The sequence below is a fragment of the Mustela lutreola genome, chromosome 1, assembly GCF_030435805.1.
Source record: "Mustela lutreola isolate mMusLut2 chromosome 1, mMusLut2.pri, whole genome shotgun sequence".
NCBI classification, from domain to species: domain Eukaryota; kingdom Metazoa; phylum Chordata; class Mammalia; order Carnivora; family Mustelidae; genus Mustela; species Mustela lutreola.
In genome coordinates, this window is record NC_081290.1 from 282,432,368 (window position 1) to 282,458,178 (window position 25,811).

General features: G+C 59.0%; 1 protein-coding gene, 1 long non-coding RNA gene and 1 pseudogene across 3 annotated transcripts; 2 read left to right on the forward strand and 1 right to left on the reverse strand.

Moving 5' to 3' along the window:
• Window positions 1-8,169: 8,169 nt before the first annotated feature.
• Window positions 8,170-12,430, reverse strand: LOC131814717 (uncharacterized). The gene is made up of 2 exons (XR_009347424.1): window positions 12,345-12,430; window positions 8,170-10,311 (listed from the first exon to the last, which is right to left on the reverse strand). It is a non-coding gene; the product is annotated as an uncharacterized LOC131814717 (long non-coding RNA).
• On the forward strand, window positions 10,594-25,063 carry CCDC88B (coiled-coil domain containing 88B). 2 transcript variants are annotated; one of them, XM_059145824.1, is made up of 27 exons: window positions 10,595-10,737; window positions 11,046-11,188; window positions 11,359-11,470; window positions 11,555-11,624; window positions 11,701-11,759; window positions 11,848-11,931; window positions 12,029-12,172; window positions 12,375-12,520; window positions 12,645-12,726; window positions 12,880-13,038; window positions 13,600-13,746; window positions 13,929-14,037; window positions 14,204-14,340; window positions 14,424-15,554; window positions 18,805-18,932; window positions 19,009-19,126; window positions 19,881-19,976; window positions 20,062-20,202; window positions 20,726-20,982; window positions 21,324-21,467; window positions 21,671-21,857; window positions 22,001-22,146; window positions 22,361-22,459; window positions 22,630-22,796; window positions 23,261-23,467; window positions 23,622-23,690; window positions 24,866-25,063. In XM_059145824.1, the coding sequence occupies exons 1-27, from the start codon at window positions 10,678-10,680 to the stop codon at window positions 24,919-24,921; spliced, it is 4,398 nt and encodes a 1,465-aa protein (XP_059001807.1). In that variant the 5' UTR covers window positions 10,595-10,677; the 3' UTR covers window positions 24,922-25,063. The 2 variants fall into 2 exon arrangements, with proteins under 2 accessions (XP_059001812.1, XP_059001807.1); XM_059145829.1 differs by lacking the exons at window positions 22,630-22,796; window positions 23,622-23,690; window positions 24,866-25,063 and having other exon boundaries at window positions 10,594-10,737; window positions 23,261-23,461.
• LOC131822816 (U4 spliceosomal RNA) lies at window positions 17,006-17,074 on the forward strand (annotated as a pseudogene).
• Window positions 25,064-25,811: the final 748 nt, after the last annotated feature.

Genomic DNA, 25,811 nt, shown 5'->3' on the forward strand with positions numbered 1-25,811 from the left:
TGGGAGTCAGCTGTGAGCAGAGGTGGCCATATACCTCAGCCTGTGGGGTGAGTGGTAGTACTAGTCTGGGGCTGCTCCGGATACTCGATCGCCTGAGATCAATGATCACGTGGCAAAAGAATCTGGCAGAGTTTCATCTCCTGGGTGGACACACTGTGTTTCAGGCTGGTAGAGAAAGGGCAGGGCAAAGGGGCCTGGAGCAGTGGGTTCTGGAAGCCTGGTGCTGTACCTGGCAGGGCCGTGGGCATGAACTTCCTGGGCTGTTGGTGCGCTGATGTTAAAACAGACCCTGAGACAGTCACGCAACACATCTCCAGCTAAAACTCACCCACCTGTCCTGACCCTCCCAAGGGCACAGCAGATCTGATCTGGAAGGCCAAGGGTTTTACTCAGTATCAGCAGTTCTGGCCTTTTCTGGGTCCAGAGTTCCTTTGAAGAGCAGCTGAGAGCCATGCCCATTTTCTTAGAAAATGCATTGGGCGCCTGGGTGGCTCAGTCAGTGAAGCGGCTGCCTTGGGCTCAGGTCACGATCTCAGGGTCCTGAGATGGAGTCCTGCATCGGCCTCCCGCTCTGCAGGAGCCTGCTTCCCCCTCTGCCGCTCCCCCAGCTTGTTCTTGCTTGCTCTCTCCCTATCAAATAAATAAATTGAAAAAATCTTTTAAAAAATCACTTAAAAAAGGAAACGCACATTTGCACATACGTATGCACAGTGGCACATGTGAATACCATGCTTTTTAAGGGTTTGCAGGGGGTTCCCTGAAGTCCTCCCAGAGATCCCAGGTGAACCCCCCACTCCTGCCTGGCACTCATCATATCAGAGTGGGGTCACTAGGCTTTGGGCTCAGACCACTAGACTGTGAATCCTGACCCGCTACCAAGAAGCTGGTGACCTTGGGCAGTCTTTCATTTCCCTTGCCCCGACTTCCCTCATCTTTATTTTATTTATTTATTTATTTGGCAGGCAGAGATCACAAGTAGGCAGAGAGGCCGGCAGAGAGAGAAGAAGGGGAGCAGGCTCCCTGCTGAGCAGAGAGCCCGATGCGGGGCTCGATCCCAGGACCCTGAGATCATGACCTGAGCCGAACAAAGGCAGAGGCTTTAACCTACTGAACCACCCAGGCGCCCCTTCCCTCATCTTTAAAGTCGGAATAATCCAGCCCACCTCATAGGGCTTCTGGGAACCAATGAGAGTTTATGTAAAGCACCGGGCACAGTGCCTAGCACGCAGAAAGAACCCAAAACATGGTTATAAAGAGAAAAAGAAACAAAGAATCCTTGCTTTCCACCACGCAGTCTCTGCGTGGGTAGAGAAAGAGCTAGAGGGGCGCCTGGATGACTCAGTCAGTTGAGCGTCTGACTCTTGGTTTTGGCTCAGGTTGTGATCTCGGGGTCATTAGATCGAGTCCGGCATCCAGCTCCACTGGGCACAGAGCCTACCTGGGGTTCTCTCCCTTTCTCTCCCTCTCCTTCTGCCCCTCTCTGTGAGTGCTCCTTCTCTCACATAAGTAAGTAAATACATAAAATCTTGAAAAAAGAGAAGGAAAGAAAAAAAAAAGAGCTAGGAGTTAGGAGAGAAGTCAAACCTCAGTCCTGTTTTCTGTGATTGCGATGTCTATGCCTCCCTGGGCCTCAGTTTCCTTATCAGTATAATGGGCTAGTGACTCTCTTTTTATCCGCTGTGTGTAGGTCCCCAGGATTCTCCATACATTGTCTGGCACCTGAGGCCTTGAAGGTTAAGGAGCTGGGAAAGTGTCCCCGGGGGGAGTCTTGGCCAGGCCCTAGGGTGTCAGACCTGAGCTTTTGAGAGAAGGAGAGGGTTGGAGAGGTGCTATCATTCCTGGCCCAGACCTTGGGCTGTAGTTATGCAGGTCCCACCACCACGAGGATATTGACCCCGAGGGAACCCATGCTTGGGGTTTGGCCACGCGAATGTCGAGGAGTAACAGTGCAGGGAGAAGATTGTGTGTGTGTTGTGGGTGTGTGTGTACGTGCACACGTGTTTATACAACTTGGGCAGAAGTTTGGATAACATCTGTGTGGATGGATGGATTTTTGGTCTAATAAACATGCACACCAGTTGGTCATATTATTAATATTTGCGTTGATTCTCCCCGCTTGAGCTGGAAGGTTTTTTTTTTTTTAAGATTTTATTTATTTATTTGATAGAGATCACATGTTGGAGGGGAGGCAGGCAGAGAGAGAGGGGGGGGGAAGCAGGCTCCCTGCTGAGCAGAGAGCCTGATGTGGGCCTCAATCCCAGGACCCTGAGATCACGACCTGAGCTGACGGCAGAGGCTTTAACCCACTGAGCCACCCAGGCGCCCCGGGATGGAAGGTTTTTGTTTGTTCGTTTGCTTGTTTGTTTTTTATTGAACACAGGTAAGGTGCCCTGCTCAGGACATGTTTTGGGAAACAGTAAAGAAATGAAGGATGAGAGAGAGAAAGAGAGAGAGAAAGCTATCCTTTCTCCAGTTTCCTGAATATTGGTTCTCATTGTTTCAGCATAAATTTGACCATAGCACATTTGAGTGAGAACTAGATTTGCTTGAGGGTGATAACAATTCCAGTGACTTGAAACAGAGGCTCACAAATATGCGGTAGGAAGGTTGATAGCCTAGTGCTAGTACAGCAGCTCTGTGATTACAAGGGACCCATGCTTCTCCTATCTTGCTGCTCTGCCATTTTAAATATCTGCCTTCTACCTCACAATCCAATGTGGCTGCTTGAGTTCCAGCTACCACAGCTGTAGTTCGGCCAGCAAAAAGTCCATGCCAGCTGTCTTTTAAGAAGGTTTTCTGGAAGCTCTCACGTATCATTTCCACTTAAACCTAACTGGCCAAAGCTTTGTTGCATGGTCACACCAGCTGAAAGAGGGGGCTGGGAAATGCCCAGCCTCTCTCTTGCTCCCTGCAAACCTTGGTCTCCACAGTCACCCTGATTCCCCAGCTTGTGGGTTGTCCGGCCTCTTCAGCATCTCCTAACGATGTTCACCACCTGGGATGCCCCTCCCTTTCCTGCCCCTGCCCAAAGCTCTCTACCCTTTGAGGTCGCAGGTCAGTCCTGTTTGCTGAGGACCACTGCCCCATTCCTGTCCCTTGCCTGAATGAGTCCCCATGGGCCACATCCTCAGCTTCATCAAGGATGGAGGTTTTTTTTTTTTTTTTTTAAGATTTTATTTATTTATTTGACAGAGATCACAAGTAGGCAGAGAGGCAGGCAGAGAGAGAGGAGGAAGCAGGCTCCCTGCTGAGCAGAGAGCCCGATGTGGGGCTTGAGCCCAGGATCCTGGGATCATGACCTGAGCCGAAGGCAGAGGCTTTAACCCACTGAGCCACCCAGGCGCCCCGAGGGGTTTTTGACATGTAATTCACATATCATAAAATTCACTCTTTAAAAGCACAGTTGAGTGGTGTTTTGTCTACTCACCGAGTTGTACGACTGTCACTGCCACGAAGACGGATCTTGAATCTCAGCGACTTCTCTCGAGATGAGTGACACACATGTGCTCATCCTAGTTATGAAAGGTGTGTTCGGACTTCTGGAGGGTTCTGCTTGCCCTCCACCCCCCATGCCCCTGAGGTCACATCAAGTGTCTTGCAACCAGTGGTGTCCCCAAAGCCCAGCAATGAGCATGCCAGGCACGGGCCCTGCGGACACCACCACTAGACGGGACTCCAGGTGCCAGACCCCCGATGAGCGCTTGCAGTGTGTGAGGGGGAGCCGGGACAGGGCAGCTCAGGTTGGGGTGTTTGGGGAATGACAGAAGGACTCTGGCCACTAGCCCGCCCTGCCGTGGGGTGCGGCAGGGGGTATGGCTTCTAGGTGCGGGCTGAAAGGTGACCAGAGGACAGCTTGGTGAACAGAGGTGGGAAGGGTGTTCTACGTGCCAGGAACAGCCTTGCCAAAGACTAAAGGTGAGCGAGGGAGCCAGGTCTGGGCTGAGTGGCCCACTTGGCGGCAGAGATTGGGGGACTTTGTCCACAAGCCTCCGTCTTAACTGGTTCTCTCGTTAGACATCCAGGTGGCTCCGGTATTTGGCCAGGGGCGGCTTCAGAGACTTTCTATTTTCATTCCCTCCTGGGCACCTTCCGCGGGGCGTGTTCCCCAATGCTGGAGTGTTGGCTCACTGGGCTCCGGAGGTTTTATTGGTCTCTGGAGACTCTGAGGCCATCGTGACAGCCGTCAGTGATGCACACGTGTGCTTGTCTCCTCGCCACGTGCCAGTCTGGGCTTCACCCTCTGGACTTAGTTTTGCTAGCTTAATGGGCATTTAATGGTATCTTGGCGCTGTCTTTCATGCGTGTGTCTTTAATTACAAGGGAGGCTGGCACCGGCCTGGTTTGGCACCGCTCTCCCTGCGCTCACTAACCGGGTGCTGGGCTCCAGCCTCGCTCTCCCACTGGCCCCCCACAAAGCACAGGGGAACAGGGGAGGTGATGCAGCTTTTGGGGTTGCCCGTCGTTTTACTGACCCCTGTACCCCTCTGAGCCTCACTCTCCTTACGTCTGACATAGGGATTCATTTGCTTAAAAACAGGACTTTGGCTGACTTCTGTCTTTTGGCTCTGCCTCTTCCTGGCTGTGTGGCCTTAAGCAAGGGATGTAACCTCTCTGTGTGTCAGTTTCTTCATCGTCGTGGTCTCCGTGGCTCGGCACTGTGGGCACGAGGGAAGATGCAGAGCAGAGCTGAGTAAGTCTAGGAGGGAAAACGATGAGGGTCTGCTTTATTTTTTATTTTATAAAAAGATTTTACGACGAGGGTCTGCTTTGTTTTTTATTTTATAAAAAGATTTTACGACGAGGGTCTGCTTTATTATTTTATTTTATAAAAAGATTTTACGACGAGGGTCTGCTTTATTTTTTTATTTTATAAAAAGATTTTATTTATTTATTTGAGAGCGAGAACGAGCAGGGGAAGGGACAGAAGGAGAGGGAGAAGCAGACTCCCCGCCGGGCAGGGAGCCTGATGCGGGACTCGATCCCAGGACCTCTGGATCATGACGTGAGCTGAAGGCAGACGCTTAACCGACTGAGCCACCCAGGTGCCCCTGGGGTCTGCTTTAGAAAAGAGAAAATCTTTTCCCCAAAACAGGCCATGCAGGAAGACCAGCAGGGTGAGAAGGAGCCAGACAGTGGGGAGAGAGAGGTTGTGTGTGTGGGGGGGAGTTCCAGGTTGGAGGAACAGCAAATTCGAAGGGGTCCAGGGTTGGAGTCTGAGGAAGCAGGGAGGGCCAGGAGGAGTCAGGGCTGAGCTTGGGGGTGGGGGGGCAGTTGGGCCCACCCGGCAGGGCCAGGTTGGAACTTGACTGAAAGCACAGGGAGAAAGCCCTTGGAGGGTTTTAAGCAGGAGGGGTTCATGAGTCAGTATTTCGCAAAGACTCTGGGCTGTGGGTGGAGGCTGCCTGGAGGACTGGGCCTTGGTAAGAGTGTCAGGGCGAGGGAGGGCGGGTGCCCCCTGGGAGTGTGGGGGCGCCCTGGGGAGAGCAAGCCAGGTGTCAGATGTGGGGGGTTGTGCGGTGTCATGCTCTCTTCAGCTGCTGGGACGTCTTGCAGGTGGTGCCCTGAGTCCCTGGGGACCTGGCTCAACCCTGGGCAGGTGGCCCTGGGTCCTGCCCTCCCTGGCTCTGGCTTCCTGCTGCCTCCTTCCATTGGGCAGCTGGTTCCAGCCACCTCACGGAGCATTTGTGCTCCTGCCCAACTCTGGCTCTGCTGTTTCTACCCCCAAATGGTGGGGCAGCAAACCACCCCTTCTTAGCACTTGGGTGGGGAGGAAGGAGTCCCCCAGACAAGACACCAGAAGCCCAGGTACCCAGAAGTTCTTGGAGGCTGTCTTTCTGTTTTTAATTCTTGAGCTTGGGGCCCAGAAGTTTAGGGAACTGGGCCCTGGCCAGACTACAGGGGTGCCCTGTGGGGGTCTGGGCCTGCTGCAGGCAAAGGGCAGAAGTTGCCCTCTGACCTGGTTGGTCCCAGGCTCTGGCTGGATTTGGCCACCCCTTGCCCTGGCCGCCCTGGGCTCTGCTTTCTCAGACTCCAGGGTCCTCCTACCTTTCTGGCCTTTGAGGTCAGACTGGGGCTATCCAGAGAATTCAAAACCAGAAGAGAACTAGGAGATGGTGTCCCTCCCACTCTTGACCTGTGCAGATGGGGAAACTGAGCCCCAAGGGAGGAGACTGCCGTTGGTTATGTTGTCCATTTGTCTGTCTGTCTTTCTCCGCTTCTTGCCTGCCTCCTGGATCCCCATGCTGGCCATAGTGGAAACTGAACTCCCTTAAAACTACCGGAACAGTGCCCGGGGGCGGGGGCGGGCTCAGTTGGTGAAGCGTCAGACTCTTGATTTCTGCTCAGGTCCTGGTATCAGGGTTGTGGGATCGAGCCCTGTGTCCCGCTCCGCGCCCAGCGCCCAGTGCTGATCTGCTTGTTCCTCTCCCAACCCTTCTGCCCCCGCTTCACACACTTGTGTGCACTCTCTTTCTCTCTCTCAAAATAGAAAAATAGATAAAATCCTTTAAAAAAAAAAAAAACCTGTCAGAAAAGGATACCTGAGAAAGGCAGTCACTAGAGCATCACAAACGTTTAAAATATTCGTCAGCGAGACACAGCTTAAACGATGATGGGCTAGCAGCACAGTAGAGTACCACACAGCCATTACAAAGGCTGAGGCCAGCGGTTCTGAACGGAAAAGAAGCAGCCTGTAGAATATTTCGAGAAGGATGGAGGAGCACAGCCCTGTGTGTGGAGACAGACGTGGGCAGCTGCATCTCCGAAAGGACACAGAACATGCTAGCACGGGGAGCAAAAAAAAGGGTTGGGAGTCATGAGGGAGAGAATGATTTCTTCTCTATCCTTATGCACTCTTTCTTTTATTTTTTTATTTTTAAAGATTTTATTTATTTATTTGACAGACAGAGATCACAAGTAGGCAGAGAGGCAGGCAGAGAGAGAGAGAAGAAAGCAGGCTCCCTGCTGAGCAGAGAGCCTGATGCGGGACTCGATCCCAGGACCCTGAGATCATGACCTGAGCCGAAGGCAGAGGCTTTAACCCACTGAGTCACCCAGGCACCCCCACTCTTTCTTTTTTAAAAAAGATTTTATTTATTTATTTATTTATTGGGGGGCGGTGATGGGGGCAGAGGGGGAGGGAGAGAAAGAATCCTCAAGCAGACTTCCCACTGAGCAGGGAGCTTGAGGCAGGGCTCGATTTCAGGACCCTGGGACCACGACCTGAGCCAAAGTCAAGGGGTGCCCCACTGACTGAGCCACGCAGCCACCCCCTCCTTCCACATTCTTGACACTTTCGACCATGTGTCTGAGAACAATTTTCAAGGGAAAAATCTCGTCACAGGCCAGGAGCCACTCACTGTTAGACCCCGACACACATCCCTCAATGGCTAACTGAGCCTTGACCCCCGTATCTCTTTGTCATCTGCTGGGGAGGCCCGGCCCTCCCTTCCACTCTCCCCAGAGCCTCCCCGGGCCTGACTTGGCTGAACCAAGTCAGAGAAGAAGGTTGAGGCGCAGCCGGGCGTGTGGGGAGTGACAGGTATGAAAGCCATAGGGTGACACAGCGCCGGACCCTGTGGCTTGAGGAAGGGTGTGCTGGGGAGGTGTTGAGCAAGGCAGGGGCCCTGGGTCGCTGAGGGGTTAGGCGCTGTCACCGTGCTTGGCTAACCGTGAGCTGGCGTTCTGGGAGGACTTCCTGGGCCAGAGTCCTTAGGCGGGCAGGGCTGCAAATAGAAGCTAAAATCCACTGGGGGTCAAATCTGGATGGACCGTTGATCTTATTAATACTAAAGATAACAACCACACGGGGGACCATTTAGTGAGCGCTTCATCTGGGCCCCAGCTCATGGAATCCTCCTAACAACTCTCCTAGAGGATTCTCGGCGTCTCTAGATGTGTCTCAGGAGGGTGGAACGGTGGCTGAGCTCTTCTGCTAACATGCCTGCACACCTTCCCATTGCCGGGTAAGACCTGGGTCGCTGTGGCCATGAACTCCTTGCTCTTTACATGCCGACCCCACTGCCTTCCTTTAGTTGGTTCTACCACTTAATAGCTGTGTGACTTTGGGCAAGTTCGGAACTCTCTGGGTCTGTTTCCTCCTCTGTAAACTGGAGACCCTGAGTCCTTACATCCCATGTTAGTCCAATACAAATGAGTCAGTAAGCGCAATTTTTAAAAAAGACTTTATTCAGGGGCACCTGGGTGGCTTAGTGGGTTAAGCCACTGCCTTCGGCTCAGGTCATGATCTCGGGGTCCTGGGATCGAGCCCCACATCGGGCTCTCTGCTCAGCAGGGAGCCTGCTTCCCCCCTGTCTCTCTGCCTGCCTCTCTGCCTACTTGTGATCTCTCTTTCTGTCGAATAAATAAATAAAATCTTTAAAAAAAAGACTTTATTCATTTGACAGAGGGGCAGAGAGAGAAGGTGCACAAGCAGGGAGGGGGGCAGTAGGCATGGGAGAAGGAGTAGCAGACTCCCGGCAGAGCAGGGAGCTCGATGTGGGGCTGGATCCCGGGACTCTGGGATCAGGACCCGAGCCGAAGGCAGATGCTTAACCCACTGAGCCACCCAGATGCCCCTTTATTTATTTATTTTAGAAAGAGAGGGAGAGAGAATCTCAAGCAGACTTTGTGCTGAGAGCGGAGCCTGACACCAGGCTTGATCTCGCTACCCTGAGATCATGACTTGAGCCAAAAGCAAGAGTCTGATGTTTAATCGACTGAGCCACTCAGATGTTCCCAGCGTGAAGTTCTTGTAACCATGACTGGCTGCCAGTAAGCCTGTGTGCCACGGTTGTTGTTACCCCATATTTCATCAAATGTAAGATGTCACCCATTGAAAAATAATAGATGCCACTCAGGGAAAAAAAGAATGCTGCCGGTTGACTATGTCTCAAGTCTCTTTCATCACTAGAACTTTTATTTTATACTTCCCGAAGGAGCTGTTTATGACTTAGACAGAAATTCTCATATGTAATTCAGAGGCATACATAAAAGGGAAAATAGAAGCAAAATAAATTGGTTTACGGTATTCGGAAAACTCCTTCCCATTTAGACTCCGACAGAGACGGAGGCGCGATGTTTCTGTGTTTCGCCGCCACCTCCCCTGTGAGCCCTGGTGAGTCCTGCAGCGCAGCCCACCCCAACGATCCATCAGACAACTCTGAAGCCCGCAGCCCCAGAGCTGTCGCAAGCCAGCTTCGCTCTGGACTTCCGCTTGGGGAACTGTACCGATAAGTCTGGTTCTCTTCCCTGGGGCCTCACACCCTTTGAGTCCCGGGGTTAGGGGTTAAGGGAGTGCCGGCTCGGTTCTTGCCTCCAGGGCTTCCTTCGGAGCTGCTGATGCCCTTTCTGCAGGGTTTGCTGCTTCGAAGCGCATGGGCGTGTGCAGGCAATGACAACTCTGTTAGGACTGTGGCCAGCCGGGAGACAACTCTACCGTGTAACCTGACTTGGGAGATTTCAGTGGGAGCAAGGAAGTGTCTTGGAATTGATGACACAGGAATAATCTCTGACCTTCGTGCTGGGGGTGGGGGGCTTCCATCCCTCCGGAAGGAGCCCTTGCATATGCTGTTCCTGCTCTCTCTCTTCCTCCCCTCTTTGCCTGCTTCACCCTATCATCCCCGGTCTCAGCTTCCTCATGTGGCCCCCTGCAGGCTGCCTTCCCCGACCATCCCAGGAGTCAGTCCCTTCACTGTCCATGCACATGGTATAGCTGCAATATTACATTTGAGCGCAGGTGTGATTTTGGGGGGTCATCTCCCCAGTGAACTGAGCCTTGTGGGTGCAGGGACTTGGGGGCTTTCATTACACCCCAGTATCTAGCGGTGTCTGGCAAGGCGCCGGCAGATGAAAGAATGAATGGAGGCGCCCTCGGGGAACTGGGAGGTCCTCCTGGCCTGTTTGTCTACAAGACATGCTGGGAGTCTCAGCAGTGCAGGGGTGGGGTAGGGAGGGTGACGAGGAGACATGTTGAAGGCTTCTGCACTATACCCCTTCCTTCAGAGGCCAGAGTCCAGGCCACTTCTTGTTCAGAAGGGGAAATGGAGGCCTGTGAGGTCAGATGTCCTGTCTCAATCTGGTGTGCAGAGAGGATGGGGGAGGGTAGGGCGGAGGAGGGGGACTCACTCCTGGCTGGGGTTCAGAGGAGGTTTGTCGGGGTGGCAGCATCCGACCTCCCCAGGCTTCTGGGTTGGGAGCGGAGCTAGGGTGAGCTTGAGAAACACCGACGGGAAAGCGAAGCCGGCCATGTCAGAAGAGGCAGGTGTGAACGCCCCGACTCACCACAGGAGGCCCAGCGTCCTTGCAGAGGCCCTGGAAGACAAGAGGCCGAGGTCCCTCTCCTCTAGTTTCAAGTTTCCAGAGGGGTGGGGGACTCACCCGCCATCGTCCCCTGTGCCAGGAGGGCTGCGGGAGTCGCTCCGGGATGGCCCTGAGCCCACCTTCCCCTGCTAAGCTCCGGGCCAGTTCTGTGGCCCTGCAGAGATGCTGAGAGGATGTGGGGTGGCGAGGTGGGGGCTGAGGCAGGACTCTGGGGGTGCAGAGGCCCGCCTGCTCCCGGAAGGAGGAAGCTGCAAAGGCTGTCTGTGGCTGGGCCTCGGGATCCCCAACCAGAGGAACTTCCTCTTCCTCTCCGGGCAGGTGTAGCTGCCACAGCGGGACCCACACCCTGACCGTGTCATGGATGGGGGCAAGGGGCCCAGACTCAAAGACTTCCTGAGTGGGAGCCTGGCCACCTGGGTGAGGGGGCAGGTGGGAGGCGAGCGGGAAAGAGAAGTGAGCAGCCAGGACGGGCTGGTGCTGGGTTTGGAGGAAGGTCCAGCAGAGTGGGGAGGGGGTAGGGACTGAGGGCAACGGTGGGCACAGAGGTGGGGCTGGAGAAGTCGAGGTAGCTGTGGGGCTGGAAAAGGAGTCCAGACCCAGGGGCCAGGGGCATTCAGGGAAGAGGTGAGGAGGAGGCTCAGGAGCTGGTCAGAGGGGCTCGGGAGTCACTCTGCTGGTAGGGGAGTTCCTAACCCAGTCGGCTGACCTGGCTTCGTTCCCCACAGGCGCTGGGACTGGCTGGCCTGGTAGGAGAGGCCGAGGAGCCGGAGGGGGAAGAAGAGGAGGAAGGAGAGGGGCCCCTCTGCCCGGAGAAGAAGTTCTTGCATCTCAGCGATGGGGCCCTGCTCCTCCGGGTGCTGGGCATCATGTAAGAAACCACAGGCCAGCCTAGAAGTCTGAGGTGGCCCCTCCCACAACAAGCAGCTGGGAGGAGCCTGAGGACTGGTGGGAGGAGCCTGAGGACTGGTGGGAGGGGCCTGGTTGGGGGAGGTGGGGCCTTGATTGTCCCCCCTCCCACCTAGCTCCCTGTGCCCACAGCGCTCCGAGTTCTCGAGGGGGAACTCGAGTAGTCGGTGGCCGAGAGGGTCCTGCACCCCGGCGGGTGCGGAACCTGAACCACCTATGGGGCAGGCTGCGGGACTTCTACCAGGTGAGGGGCTGGGAAGGGGCGGCTGAGCCTGGGAGGCCCCCATGGGAAGGCCCCACTCCTAGGTCCTGTCTCCTTTGACCCCAGGAGGAGCTGCAGCTGCTGATCCTGTCGCCACCCCCAGACCTCCAGACGCTGGGGTTTCACCCCTTCTCAGGTGCTCTCTCCTACCACCCCTGCCTGCTTCTATCCCCTGGCCCCACCGCTAACTTTCTGTGGCTTGTGCTCCGCAGAGGAGGCGGTGGAGGAGTTGGAAGGCATCCTTCGGCTGTTGCTGGGGGCATCAGTGCAGGTGAGCAGGGCAGGGCAGGGTAGGGTCCAGCTCCGAAGGAAGACGTGGAGGCTTCCTGTGCCAGCATTTCCATCGCGTCTCCCCGCAGTGTGAGCACCGGGAACTCTTCATCCGACACATCCAGAGCCTCAGCCTTGAGATCCAGAGTGAGCTGGCTGCTGCCATCCAGGAGGTACTTGGGCTGGTCGAGAGCCTGGGACTGGTACTGCCACCTGGGGGCACCCTGCCCCTCTCCTTCCTCTGCTGAACTTCTCTCCCTACCTGCCCAGGTGACCCAGCCTGGGGCAGGAGTGGTGCTGGCGCTGGCTGGGCCTGAGCCTGGGGAGCTGGAGCCTCCAGAACTGGAGATGCTGTCTAGGAGCCTGCTGGGGACTTTGTTAAGGCTGGCGCGGGAGCGTGACATGGGGGCCCAGGTAGGAGGCACTGTGACCCAGGTGGAGGAATGGGACTGTGGCGCTCCAGATATGGGGGGAGGGTGATGGGGGTTGGGGCCCAGATATGGAGTTGGAGTTGAGGGTCTTCAATGAGCAGAGCTGCAAGTGCCAGATGTGGCTTGTGGTGACCGGGGGGCATGGGTTGGGTTACCTCTGGCTTCTGACCCTCGACTTCCCACAGCGGGTGGCTGAACTGCTGCTGGAGAGAGAGCCGGCCCCCTTGCTGCCAGAGGCTCCTGCCAGGGCTCCCCCAGAGGGCTCCTCCCACCACCTGGCTTTGCAGCTGGCCAACGCCAAGGCCCAGCTGCGGCGCCTGAGGCAGGAGCTGTGAGTACCCCAGTCTCCGATGCGCCCTGGAGGGAGAGGGGCGATTAGACGTGGATAGAGACGTGGTGGCATCAGGCCTGGGGGTTCTGGGTCCCCAGAACCCTCCAGCGTCCCTTTTCTCCAGGGAGGAGAAGGCGGAGCTGCTTTTAGACTCCCAGGCAGAGGTGCAGGGCCTGGAGGCCGAAATCCGACGGCTCCGCCAGGAGGTGCGCTCAGATGCTCCCTGCCGCTGCCGCATTCCCTAGCCCTCTCCTCACGCCTCCTCTGTCCCATCGCCTGCCCCCACCCGGGCTCCTTCCCCTCCCCTAATCCCTCTGGCCCGCGGCTGGCCGTCCCCAGCTCCGCACCGTCTGACTCAGGCCCAGGCGCTGTCAGGACAGGCCAAGCGGGCCGAGTTGTACCGCGAGGAGGTAGAGGCGCTGCGGGAGCGGGCCGGTCGCCTGCCCCGCCTGCAGGAGGAGCTGCGACGCTGTCGCGAGCGGCTGCAGGTGGCCGAGGCTTGCAAAAGCCAGCTGGAGGTGAGACGGGAGGCGGGGCCTGAAGAGGGCGGGGCTCCGGGCGGGGCCTGGAGGCGGGGCTTGCTGGGGACCCAGTGGACCAGTAGGGGAAGCGACTTGGGGCCGGGAGAAGAAAGGTTGGGGTCTAATGGGCAGAGCAGTCGCGGCTAGGAGAAAGGGGTGAGGTGGTGTCTGGGGAGAGGCTGTCTGCAGAATGGGGCAGACGGAGAGGAGAGGTGGGGGCGGTAGGTAAGTGTAGGTCCTGGAGAGGAGGATGGGGCCGAGTGCTGGCGAAGAACTGTCTGGAGAGCGCCCTTCGCAGTGGAGCCTAGAGGGATGCCACCTTGGGAGGGGTTCTTGGGGAAGAAGGGGCCTGGCCTACATCGGAGGGGGCGGGGCCAGATGCTAAGGAAGTGGTACCTGGATGGACCCTGGAGAGGGAAGAGCACGTGGGAGGGAGAGGCGGGGCCTGGAGAGCTAGCGGGCGCAGGGTCGGATGAAGGAGGGAAGGCGGGGTCTGTGGCCCTGGAGTGCTTGGGGGGTTAGCATCACATCGCCACTTGTTTCTGCTCCCCCCACCAGGAGGAACGGGTTCTCTCCGGGACTCTGGAAGCTTCCAAGGCGCTCCTGGAGGAGCAGCTGGAGGTTTCTCAAGAGCGCTGCGCTAGGCTGCACGAGGCTCAGCGTGAGAATCTGCTGCTGCGGACCCGTTTGGGCGAGGCCCATGCGGTGAGATGGCCCGAGTGACCCCCAGTCAGTGTCATCTGTGACCCTTGGCGACCCCAGTGGTTCCCCCAGAGTTCTCTAGTGCTCCCTAGGACCCTTGACTCCTTGTTTCCCCTAGTGATCTAGCCCACACGTTTGGCCTGGCCGTGGTGGGCAAGGCTTGTCTGACCCTGACCCGCCCCCAGGAGCTGGACACTCTGCGGCATCAGGTGGAGCAGCTGGCAGAGGAGAACGTGGAGCTGGAGCTGGAGCTTCAGCGGAGCCTGGAGCCGCCTCTGGGGTCTCCGGGGGAGGGTGAGTAGGGCCCCTGCGGAGGGGCTGAGACTGTGGGACTGGCTGCCTGTTTTCCTGCAACTCCAGTGGGGATGGCTTCTGACTTCATTCTCATCCCAAGGTGTTGGGAACCAGGGATCTTGGCAAAGGGTGTGGAGGGGTCCTAACCTCATCTCCCATGTCCTAGCCCCTGTGCCAGGAGCAGTCCCCTCACTTCATGATGAAGTGAGAGAGGCAGAGGCTGGGCGGTTGCAGACCCTGGAGAGGGAGAATCAGGAGCTTCGGGCCCTGCTGCAGGGGCTCCGGGGGCAGCCTGAGGGCCGGGTGAGTCCCCTCCTCCACCCATCTTAGTTGGTCCTTCCCTGCCTCCTCCTGGGGGCTTGACCCTTCCTCTCCTGTGCCCTCAGCACCCCCTGCTGGAGGAGCAGAGCGAGGACTCCTTGGTTCCTGAGCTGCATGCGGCTCCCCAGGCTTGCCTGGCTTCAGACGCGAGACCCCGGGATTTGGTTGGCCAGGTCGGGGATGAAGGCTCTGAGGCCTCCGGCCTGGCTTCCCCAGTACCAGACTCGGCCCTTGAGAGAGTAGCTGTGCTTCCCCAGGCTTCTGACTCAGACGCACAGGTGATACAAAGGCCCCTCCCGATGGCTGCCACGGCCCCCCAGACTTCAGACTTGACCCTCCAGGAATCAGACCACGTTGGAGCAATACAGGAGCCCCTGGAGAAGGCCAGCCATGGAGCCCTTCTCCAGACTCCCAGCACTGTGGTGGACCCTCAAGGTCCAGGGGTAGAAACTCAGGCCGAGCTGTTGGGAGGAGAGACTGGAGAGTCAGGGCCCAAAGCTCAGGTGCTGAGACAGGAGGGCCCTGCAAGCAAGCCTGGATCCTCAGAGCCCAGCCTCCGTGTGCAGCTGGAGGAGCAGGAGACCCTAGGCCAAGGGCTGGACCTACCCCAAGGGCAGAGAGAGGCCAGAGAGCATGAACAGAAACTGGAGGGGACGGTTGGGGACCCAGGCCAGCAAAATCCCCAGCAGAAGCCGGAAGGGGCCCTGGAGGCCCAGACCTGGGAAGGGCCCATCCCAGGGGAGATCCTGGCTGGTGATGTCCCTGAGCAGGAGGCCATGAGGGAGGAGGTGACAAGACTCAGGAGAGAGGCCGAGGCCCTTCGAGCGGAGCTAGAGGCTCAGGCCCGGAGGCTTGAGGCCCGAGGCATGGAGGCTGCCCGCCTCTCTGAGGAGCTGGCTCAGGCACGGAGGGCAGAGACGGAGGCCCATCGGGAGGTGGAGGCCCAGGCCCGGGAGCAGGCTCGACTGCGGGAGGCAGTGGAGGCAGCTGGCCGGGAGCTGGAGGCCGTGTCGCGGGAACGGGAGGCGCTGGTGGAGGCCCTGGCAGCTGCAGGCCGAGAGCGGAGGCAGTGGGAGCGCGAGGGGCCCAGACTGAGGGCCCGGGCGGAGGCAGCGGAGGAGCGGCTGCAAATGCTGGAGAGCGATGGCCGCCGGCACCTGCAGGAGGCTGAGAGGGAGAAGCAGGCCCTCCAGGAGGTATGTCCGGGCTCACAGCCTGGGGTAGGAAGTAGGGTTCTGGGCTGGTTGCTGGGGTTTGGGTTATCAATTCCATCAGTGGCCCCAGAGTGTTTGGCACCTACTGGGGCTGGAGAGAGAAAGGCAGAGTCCACCCCTGCCTTCCAAGAGGTGCTGGGCCCAGGACACTGGACTGATGGATGTCCCCTCTCTCTGGTGGGGCGGGCCGTAGGAGGAGATAAGAGTGTGAGTTCGGAGCCAGACCGCCTGGAGGTTCAGTCCTGGCTCTCAGACTGTGGGAGCCGACTCCCCTCCACCCTATTTCTCCTTCTGTAAAACGGGGGCGTTCTTCATCGCTGTCTCGGGTCTTTCGGGAAACCAAGGGCGATAACTGTGTGATGAGCCTAGTTTATGCCAGACAAAGGCTCAAGACATGTTAATTATATTTTAAAAAGATTTATTTATTTATTTATTTATTTTTAAAAAGATTTTATTTATTTATTTGACAGAGAGAGATCACAGTAGGCAGAGAGGCAGGCAGAGAGAGGGGAAGGGAAGGAAGCAGGCCCCTGCTGAGCAGAGAGCCCGATGTGGGACTCGATCCCAGGACCCCGAGATCATGACCTGAGCCGAAGGCAGCGGCCCAACCCACTGAGACACCCAGGCGCCCTATTTATTTATTTTGATTTTTGAGAGAAGGGGGAAAGGGGCAGGGGGTGAGGGTGAGGGCAGGAGTGAATGTCAAGCAGACTCCAACATGGGGCTCGATCCCACGACCCTGAGATCATGACCTGAGCCGAAATCAAGAGTCGGACTGTTCACTGACTGAGCCATCCGGGTGCCCCAAGACAAGTTGATTATTATTAATATTATTTTTAAGATTTTAAAATTTATTTGAGAGAGAGAGTGTGAGTGCAGGGGGAGGGGCAGAGGAAGAGGGAGACAAGCAGACTACCCACTGAGCAGGGATCCTGACCCGGGGCTCGATCCCAGGACCCCAAGATTATGACCTGGACTGAAATCAAGAGTCAGACACTCAAGCAGCTGAGCCACTCAGGTGCCCCAAGACCTGTTGCAAAGGATGCAGGAGGCCATGGGAGAGGGAGCTGGTGCTGGGGTGGAGGCAAGGAGGCTTCGGAGAAGGGTGTGAGGAAGGGTCGGGCTCCCACTAGGTGGGAAGGGCACTTTAGAGGGAACAGCATGTGCGGAGACCTGAAGGCATTACAGATGCTCAGGTGCCTGATGGGTGGGGGGTTCACCAGTTCACCAGCAGGTTCGTACTGGGCAGGGCCTCATCTTCCTTTCAAGCCGAGGAAGGAGTTGTGGTGGTTCTTGGGAAGGAAATGATCTCAATGACCTTTACATGAGGGCCATGACCTTTAAACCCAGCAGGGTGTTGAAGGGGGGGCCCGAGTTGCGAGGCCCCTCGGGGGAAGCGGAGGAGGCTAGGAGGCGATAGGAAGGGTGTTCAGAGCTTTGTGCTGTGGCAGTATCGTAGCCAATGAGGTTTATCTGAGGCGTGATTATTGCTAATTGAAAAGGAAGGGTGTTCAGGCCCGGGGCCCCATGCTGCAGGGGTGGGGTGTGCACACTAGGAATCGAATCTTCCAGCTGAGCCATTTCCAGTCTCATCCCTGTTGTCCAGATGAGGACCCTGAGATTCAGAAAGAAGGGGTCATTTGCTGAGAGCCCTCTCGGGCGGAGAGGAGCTGGAACACACTGTTGGGTTGACCCGGGGTGAGGCGTCAGGCAGAGCAGGGCAGGGGAGTGGGGGAATGGGGGTGCGGGGGGAAGGTAGGTGGAGAGGGGGTCTCTGGGGTTCACTCTGTAGGATGTGACTGAGCCACACCATCAGGCACACCCGGCTTCTGGCCCAGATCTCCGACCAGCTGGCTGTGCCGTTAGGGGCATGGTCCTTAACCTGTCTCGTGTCCTGGGAAGCTCGAATTCAGATGACCTGCCTTCCCAGTGACCGTGGAGAGTTAGGGGCAGCTGGGGAGTGGGGATGCCAGCAGGCGGGCAGGGCAGGTGAGGGTAAGGCGTGCTCCGAGGACTGAGGACTGAGCGCTGGAAGAGCCTGAGGACAAAGGGGAATTTTGTGAGATTTCCTGGGCAGAGCGGTTCTGGTGATGACTGGGTGTGGTGTAGGCGGAGGTGGCTAGACCGGGGAGGTCAGGGAACCTGAGGCCAGGCGGCCCGTCCCTGTGGGCTGGGTGGAGGGCAGGAGGTGCAGTGGGGGCAGAGTGCTGAGGACCTGGAAGAGGCCAGTTCTGGGGTTTGGCCCGAGGTTCAGGTTTCTTCATGGGTACCACTGTTCTTTCTACCCTTAGCCCTTGGGTTCTCCTGGGTGTGGGCCAGCAGGCAGCAGGGCCTCATGGAACTCGTAGTTTTTCCAGTGAGAGGCAGTGGCCAAGGGTGTCCAGAAGGACAGTCGCCCCAGGGGAGACTCAGTGGGGTTGCAAACCCAGGAAGGTCAGAGCAGCAGCGGTAGACTTGGTGTCCAGAGACAGGCTTTGGTAGGCAGCTGGTCCGAGTTGGCCCTGGCTTGTGGTTTCATCCTGCCAGGGCCCCTGCATCTCAGAATGGTTTGGTCTATCTCTGCATCCCGCTCTGCCCCCTTCCGCAATGGTGCAGCCCAACCGCCATAGGACTCCGGCCCCCCCCCCCCCCCCCCCCCCCCGCAGCTTCTCTCTCCCCACCCACCAGCCCCCTCTGAGGTTGGGCCTGACATTCACCCAGTTCCTGTCCTCTGTCCCCATCCCTCTGTGGCCCAGGGCACTCCTCCTGTCTGCCTCTTCTAAATCCCTCTTTCCCTCACGTGGCCAGCATGGCCTCATCACGGAGGACACGGCTCGCTGCCACTGGGCGCACGAGGAACCGTGGGCTCAGAGAGGTAAAGACACTTGACTGGCGAGCGTCTCTGACTCCTGGACCATGGGTCTCCTTCCTCCGCCGCCAAGCTTACCTCCCAGCTCGTCCGCAGTCACTCTGAGAGGTGGCCAGGCTTTGTTCCCATTTTACAGATGGAGAAGTAGAAGGCCAAAGGGTTAAAGATCTTGGCCCAGGATGGGGCGCCTGGCTTGCTCCATCAGTAGAATACACGACTCTAGATCTCAGGGTCATGAGAACCTACTTATAAAGATATTTTCCTAGGGTGATGGAAGAAAGACAGAAAGCTAGGTCTCCAGATACCATCTGGCCCTCCCTGGGGAAGGATGCGGGAGGGTGGTGGTCTTCCCTAACGCTCTGAGCCTGCTGTGCCTGCCCTCAGGAGCTGGAGAAGGCCGTGGTGCGGGGCCGGGAGCTGGGCTCGCGGCTGGAGCATCTGCAGAGTGAGCTGAAGCAAGCCGCCCTGGAGCGCCAGGAATTTCTCTGGGAGCAAGAGCTCCAGCACCAGAGGTGGGGTGGGGCCCCAGGGCAGAGAGGGGGCAGCCGGGACTGGGGGAGGGGTCGGTGCCACGGCTTCTCCCGACAGGTACCAGGGCCTGGAGCAGCGGCTGGAAGCTGAGCTGCAGGCGGCGGCCACCAGCAAGGAGGAAGCCCTGAGGGAGCTCAAGACCAGGGCTCTGCAGCTAGAAGAGGAGCTGGTCCAGGTGAGGCGCGCGGAGCGCTGGCAGCCTCGTCCTACCCCGCCCTCTATCCTGCCTGCGCACATCCAGGGCTGTGCACGCTCCGGTCCCTCTAGCCCCGTGCTGGTCTTGCCCCTTGAGTTTTGGCCCGTCTTTCGCCTTGTGCCCCATTTGGGGGCATCTTGGAGAGTGCCCCGTGCTTGGGGGTCAGGCGGACCCTGCCCAGGCTCTGGAGTCTTCCGGGGTCCTGGAGCCTTGTTTCCCTCATTCGTCTGGCGGACGTACCCCAGTGGCTCAGCTTGGAGGTGCCGGCTGTGTTTCTCCAGGGCCTCACCGCTCCCGAGTGAGCTCAGTTACGGCCCTTTTTTCTTGGCTGGCCATTGTTTCTGAGGCTCCCAGCTCAGGGCTCAGCTCTGGGATGTGGGGAGGCCCCAGAACAGGCAAGGACACAGGTCACCATAACACGGGGTGTCAGGGGACAGCGGGCCCCCAGCAGAGCCCCTGGTGGGTGCATGTAGCTTGGCTGGGGGGGAAGTGGCGTTGAAACCCGAGGCCCAGAGGAAAAGCAGGGTGGAGAGAGGCTGGAAAATGCTGTAGAACTGAGTGACACAGAGCAGGGCAGATGGAGAGTGACAGATGGAGTGTGGGGGTGGGGGAACCCATGATGGATGGGGGAGGGGCACGGCCGAAGGGGTGAGGGTCCCCTGGGTTAGGTTCTTGCACCATCCTCAGGCCTCCTCCACGCTCCCGCGTGACCTCCCGGGGCCTCTCCTTGCAGCTGCGCCAGGGCCCCGACGGGCTGCAGTTGGACAGATACGCTGAGCCGAGGACCCCGGGGGCCCAGAGTGGGCGGCTCATCGAGGTGGAGCGCAGCGTGAGTGTCGCCCGTGGCGGGCATGGGGAGAGGGGTTTGGCCCAGTGGCCTGGCCCCTGCTGACCCCCCACTCCTCTCTGGGCAGAATGCGACGCTGGTGGCCGAGAAGGTGGCTCTGCAGGGGCAGCTGCAGCACCTGGAGGGACAGCTGGGGAGTCTGCAGGGGCGCGCCCAGGAGCTCCTGCTGCAGAGCCAGCGCGCCCAGGAGTACAGCAGCCGCCTGCAGGTGGGTGGCGGTCTGGGTGCCCTGTCCCCTGCCCTAGCTCACGCCCCCTTTCCTCTGCCACCCACTGTTTTCTCTGCCCTAGCTCCCAGCCTACCGCCTTTCCCGTTCCCTTGTGCCTGACCTCTGAACACGCTAATCGGCACCCCTCTTCCCTGCTCCTGCTCCCTTGTACTTGCCCCCTCTGGCCCGGTCTTCCCCCTTCCCCTCATCTCTGTGGTTTTGCTCAGCTCCATCCCTCTCAACAGCCAGCCCTTAGTCCCTACTGCTTTCCCTGCCCTTACCCCGCCCCGGTTTCCCCACCCCTGCCCTGTCCCCTCCGCGGCCTGGCACCAGCACCCATCTCCGTGATACCGCTCCCCTCTCCTTGCCCTCTAACCCTGCCTCTGCTTTCTGTTCCCTGTCGCCCCCGCTCCAGTGCTCTGCCTCTGTAGTTCTCTCTTGGATCCTCTGCCCTGCCCCTCGCCTTTTGCGCCCAGTCCCATACCTCTTTCGGAACTGGGATCACACCCACTCCTCTGCCTAGGCTGAGAAGTCTGTGCTGGAGATGCAGGGGCAGGAGCTGCACCGGAAGCTGGGGGTGCTGGAGGAGGAGGTGCGGGTGGCGCGGCAGTCCCAGGAGGAGACCCGGGGGCAGCAGCAGGCTCTGCTTCGCGATCATGAGGCCCTGGCCCAGCTGCAGCGGCGGCAGGAGGCCGAGCTAGAGGGACTGCTGGTGCGGCACCGTGACCTCAAGGCTAACATGCGGGCCCTGGAGCTGGCCCACCGGGAACTGCAGGGCCGGTGAGCCTCCCCCAGACTCCCGGCTTCTCTCCCCAGCACCCCCAACCTGCGTGGAGCAGACTCCCTGGGTGGGTCTGACCGCCCCCTGCTCCCCCTGCCCAGAAGCACCACCACTCAACACAGCCAGCTCTGCTGCCATGGCCTCACGTGTGGCTGGGCTCTGGGCTGAGCTCACCCCAAGGCTCGTTCTTCATGGGCAGTGGTGGGCACCCCGCCAGCATTCTGCTCCTTGGCTTTGTTTGGGGGCCGGTGCTTAGGAGAGGGCAGACCCCAGAGAGTCTGGCCGCCCGCTTGCTCCGGCCCCAGGTCTCTGCAGCCCTCTCGGTCCCTGTGCATCCCAGGCACGAGCAGCTGCAGGCCCAGAGGGCTAGCGTGGAGGCGCAGGAGATGGCCTTGCTGGCAGAGCGAGAACGCCTGATGCAGGACGGGCATCGGCAGCGCGGCCTGGAGGAGGAGCTGCGGAGGCTGCAGAGCGAGCATGACAGGTACCAGCCCTGGCACGGGCCCCGCTGCTCTCCGGCCAGGTCTCTGTGTTCCTGTCTGCGAAGTGGGTTGGTGGTGAGTTAGACACTGTCCCTGTGGGATCCCGCTTTGGTTCCTCTCCCCCAACAGGGCTCTTCTGGCCCCCGTGGGAGGCCTGGGATGGGGACCGAGTGCCCTGGGAGAGCAACTCTACCGGGTTCTGCAGGGCTCAGAAGCTGCTGGCCGAGGTGTCACGGGAGCGAGGTGAGCTGCAGGGGGAACGCGGGGAGCTGCGGGGCCGGCTGGCGCGGCTGGAGCTGGAGCGGGCCCAGCTGGAGGTGCAGAGCCAGCGTCTGCGTGAGTCCAACCAGCAGCTAGACCTCAGCGCCTGCCGGCTGACCACGCAGTGCGAGGTGTGGAGAGGGGTGGGCGGCGGCCTGCTGGGGGCTGGGGAGTGGTCCATGGAGGGTTGGGCAGGGAGGGGGGATGGAAGGTAGCCACCTGGAGCCCCATTAAATCCCCCACCTGCCCTACTGTCTGCCTCCCACCCCCCCAGCTGTTGACAGAGCTTCGGAGTGCGCAGGAAGAGGAGAACCGGCAGCTGCTCGCCGAGGTTCAGGCCCTGAGCCGGGAGAACCGGGAGCTCCTGGAGCGCAGCCTGGAGAGCCGGGACCACCTGCACCGTGAGCAGCGCGAGTACCTGTGAGCAGGCCATGGGGGGCCCAGCTTGGCTGCCCAGAGCGGGGGCGGGTCCTGGAGACCCCGTGCCTGCTCGTGGGGTGATGCCCAGGGAAAGGGCTGGGGCTGACCACCTGGGACTCAGGACAGCAGCGGTTCGCCAACACTGGATTAGCCCCAGTGTCCTGAGCCTCCCTCCTGCCTGGCCTCATGCCTGTGTCCTCCCTCCTGCTCACAGGGACCAGCTCAATGCGTTGCGCCGTGAGAAGCAGAAGCTGGTGGAGAAGATCATGGACCAGTACCGAGTGCTGGAGCCCGGGCCTCTGCCCCGGATCAAGTGAGGGGCCCGTCCACCCCCTGGAGCCGGGGATCCTCCCAACCTCTGCCCCTGCCCTGCCCGCTCCAGGCCCCGATGAGGGTTTGCCTGGCTTTTGCCATCCCCAACGTGGCCCTCTTGTCCCTCCTTCCTCCCTGGCCTTACCCCCTCTTGTGCCCTCTTGCCCCCAGGAAGGGCAGCTGGTTGGCAGACAAGGTGAAGAGGCTGATGCGGCCCCGGCGGGAGGGAGGCCCCCATGGGGGGCCACGCCTGGGGGCCGATGGGGCTGGCAGCACCGAGAGCCTGGGGGGCCCCCCAGAGACGGAGCTCTCCGAGGGCAGGGAGGCAGATGGGACAGGTGGGTCTGGGGGCCAGGTGACCAGGATGGTCCCTACCCCATGTCTCCTATTCTCACCCTGGTGCTTGCCAACGCCCTTGGCTCTCCCTTCCTCTTGTGTACCCCGCTGGCCTTCCCTGTTGCAAGCCCCTCAGCTCGTGCCTCCCTCCTGCCAGCGCTGCCACTCATCCCATCCTGCGGGCCCGCAGCGGTGTTTAGGACCTCAGAGCAGCAGGGGACTTTAGCAAGAGGTCATTTATCCCAGGCCCAGGGAGGGGACATGCCTTGCCCAAGGTCACACAGTGGGTTAGTGTCAGAGCCAGCTCAGGCCAGCCTCCTGTCACCTCCCTCCTTCACCCAGACCTCACCCCTGCCTCTTGCAGCCTCCTTTCCTTGCCCTTTAGCAGCATCAGCCCGCTCGCCCCTCCGCTCTGCCCAGCCCCTCCCTGCACAGCTCTACACCCTGCCTCCCTATACCTTTGCAGGATCCCTTTCCCCTGCACCCATGCGCCGGGCCCAGAGCTCCCTCTGCCTTCGGGATGAGACTCTGGCAGGGGGGCGGCGGCGGAAACTCAGCTCGCGATTCCCGGTGGGGCGAAGCTCTGAGTCGTTCAGTCCCGGGGACACCCCCAGGCAGCGATTCCGACAGCGCAGGCCGGGCCCCCTGGGCGCGCCCACCTCCCATGGCAAAGGTGAGAGACCAGGGTCCCTGCTCCCATTTGCTCTCTGGCTCCCTTGGACCCAGCAGCCCCTTGGCTTTCCTTCCGGTCCCTTGGGTCTCCGCACAAGCCCTGCCCACCTCTGCTCTGGTCCCCATGGCCCATTGGCTGCCTTGTGCTCTCCCAGGACCCAGCGTGGGGTGGGATGGCTCTATCGAGACCCTGTCGGAACACAAAGCCGATGCTGACGGAGAGGGTGAGTGGGGGTATCTGGCCTGCCGGGGCCCGTGGTGCATCCACTCATCTACTTGACAGTGAGCCTTTACCGAGTGCCAGGTGATATACGCTAGGGATACAGCAGGGGATCCAGCTGGAGATACAGCAGCGAGCATTCGGGTGCAGGAGGGAGATAGTAAACAGTGTGCATAAAAATAATAATTATCTACAACGGCCCTGTCCAGTGGAAATAGGACGTGAGCTACATGTGTAATTTAAAATTTTCTAGTAGCCTCATCAGAAAAGTAAAAGACTGGTAAAATTAATTTTTAAAAAAGATTTTATTTATTTATGGGGAAAAAGCCAGGGATAGCAAGGAGAGAGGGAGCAGGCAGGAGAGAGAGAAGCGGCTCCCCACTCAGCAGGGCGTCCGATGTGGGACTTCATCCCAGGACCCTGGGATCGGGACCTGAGCCGAAAGCAGACACTTAATGACTGAGCCACCCAGGCATTCCCCTGGCTTTTTTTTTTAAATGGCTTTATTTATTCAGGTAAAATTAATTTGAATAACATATTTTATTTATCCCATTATACCTGAACTGTTACCATTTCAACCTGTCATCAGTGTGGAAATTCATTAATGAGCTATTTTAATTAATTCATTATTATTAGTTATCCTTTATTAAAGAGAGAGTTTGTATTATTTTTTTCTTGCTACGACCTTGAGCCCAGTGGCCGTTTTACACTCCGGCACGTGGAGGTTCAGATGGGCCACATCTCCCGTGCTTGGTCCCGCGCTGGGCAGCTCAGCCCCAGAATGTTAGGAGATGGCCATGCTCTGGGAAGGACGGAGAGCAGGGGGAAGGTCAGGAGCGCTGGGTGGGGCAGGTGGCAGTTTTGACTATAGTGCTCAGGGTGGTCCTGAGGGAGGAGGTGAAGTGGGAGCAAAGACTAGGAGGTGAGAGTTTTTCCTGTCAACATGCCTAGGGACAAGCATTTCAGGCAGAGGGAACAGCTGAAGCAAAGGTCTGGCAAGTTCAAGGACAGGCAAGGTGGCCAGTGTAGCTGGAGTGGGGGTGGGGAGGGCGGGGGGTGGGGAGCTGCGGTGAGCTGCAAGGGGCAGTGGGAGGGGCAGAAGGTGGAGGGTCCTGGGGGGCCGCCTGGAATGCTGGGAGCTCCTGTGGGAGCGGGTGTGAGCTGAGCCTTCCCCTTCAGGCCTCGAGGTGCAGGAACCGGAGAAACGCCCTCTCACCCCTTCCCTCAGCCAGTGACGCCCTGTGGACTGGGGGCTTGGGAGTGCGGTCCTTTCACTACCGGAGTCCCAGTGCGGGCCTCTGGTCGCCCAAGAACTCAGGGATCCAGGCCACCTGGAGCCAGTCCTTGGACAAGGAGGCCTGGGCCCCCAGCTCCTCCGATGCCTACCCTGGGGCCCTGAGATGGAGCAGGGATAAGCCTGTGGACAGAGGGGACAGCTGGTCCCCAGGAGCAGCTCCTCGCCAGGGTACTGGCTCTGCCTTGCGGCCCTCGCTGAGGAGGCCGGCTCTGGGTGACCCCCCAGCTGAAGGAGATGGGCAGAGGTGGGCACGAGAGCCCGCTGCTTGGTCTGGGCGGGGAGCCAAGGACTGTTCACTGGGGAGGGTGACCTGGGCCCCTCTCTGAGCTGTATCTGGGATGCAAGGGTCATGAGAATAAAGCCGGGATAAGACCAACTGAATCTGTGTTCTGTGTCTGCTGGCCGTATCCAGGAGTCCCAGGGCACCTGCGATGCACACAGCCGAAGTCTGTGTGGGCTGGGTTCCTCCGTGCCCGTGGGCTTCCTCACCCTGCCCAGGGCGGCAAAGGGCTTTCTTCGAGAGACGGGCTAGGCGGGCTTGCTTGGATGTCCCAGTGGGCTGGGGAGGTAGGGTTCGGGGCAGCCCAAGTCTGGGCTCTGTCTTTGCTGAGAAGGCGGGGTCTGGGCTCCAGGGAAGCCCCAGATGCTCCAACCCCTCCTCCTCCTCTACTTTTACTTCTTCCTGGCTCCTCATCCTCTTTCCCCACCCCTCCAGGGTTGAGCTCCTCCCCAGTGGGTTCTCAGCCCAGTGGGATGTCACCTAGTGTCTCAGGCTTTCATGGAGGGACACAGGAGGTAGAAAGACATTGGTCTCTGACCTGGGCTTCC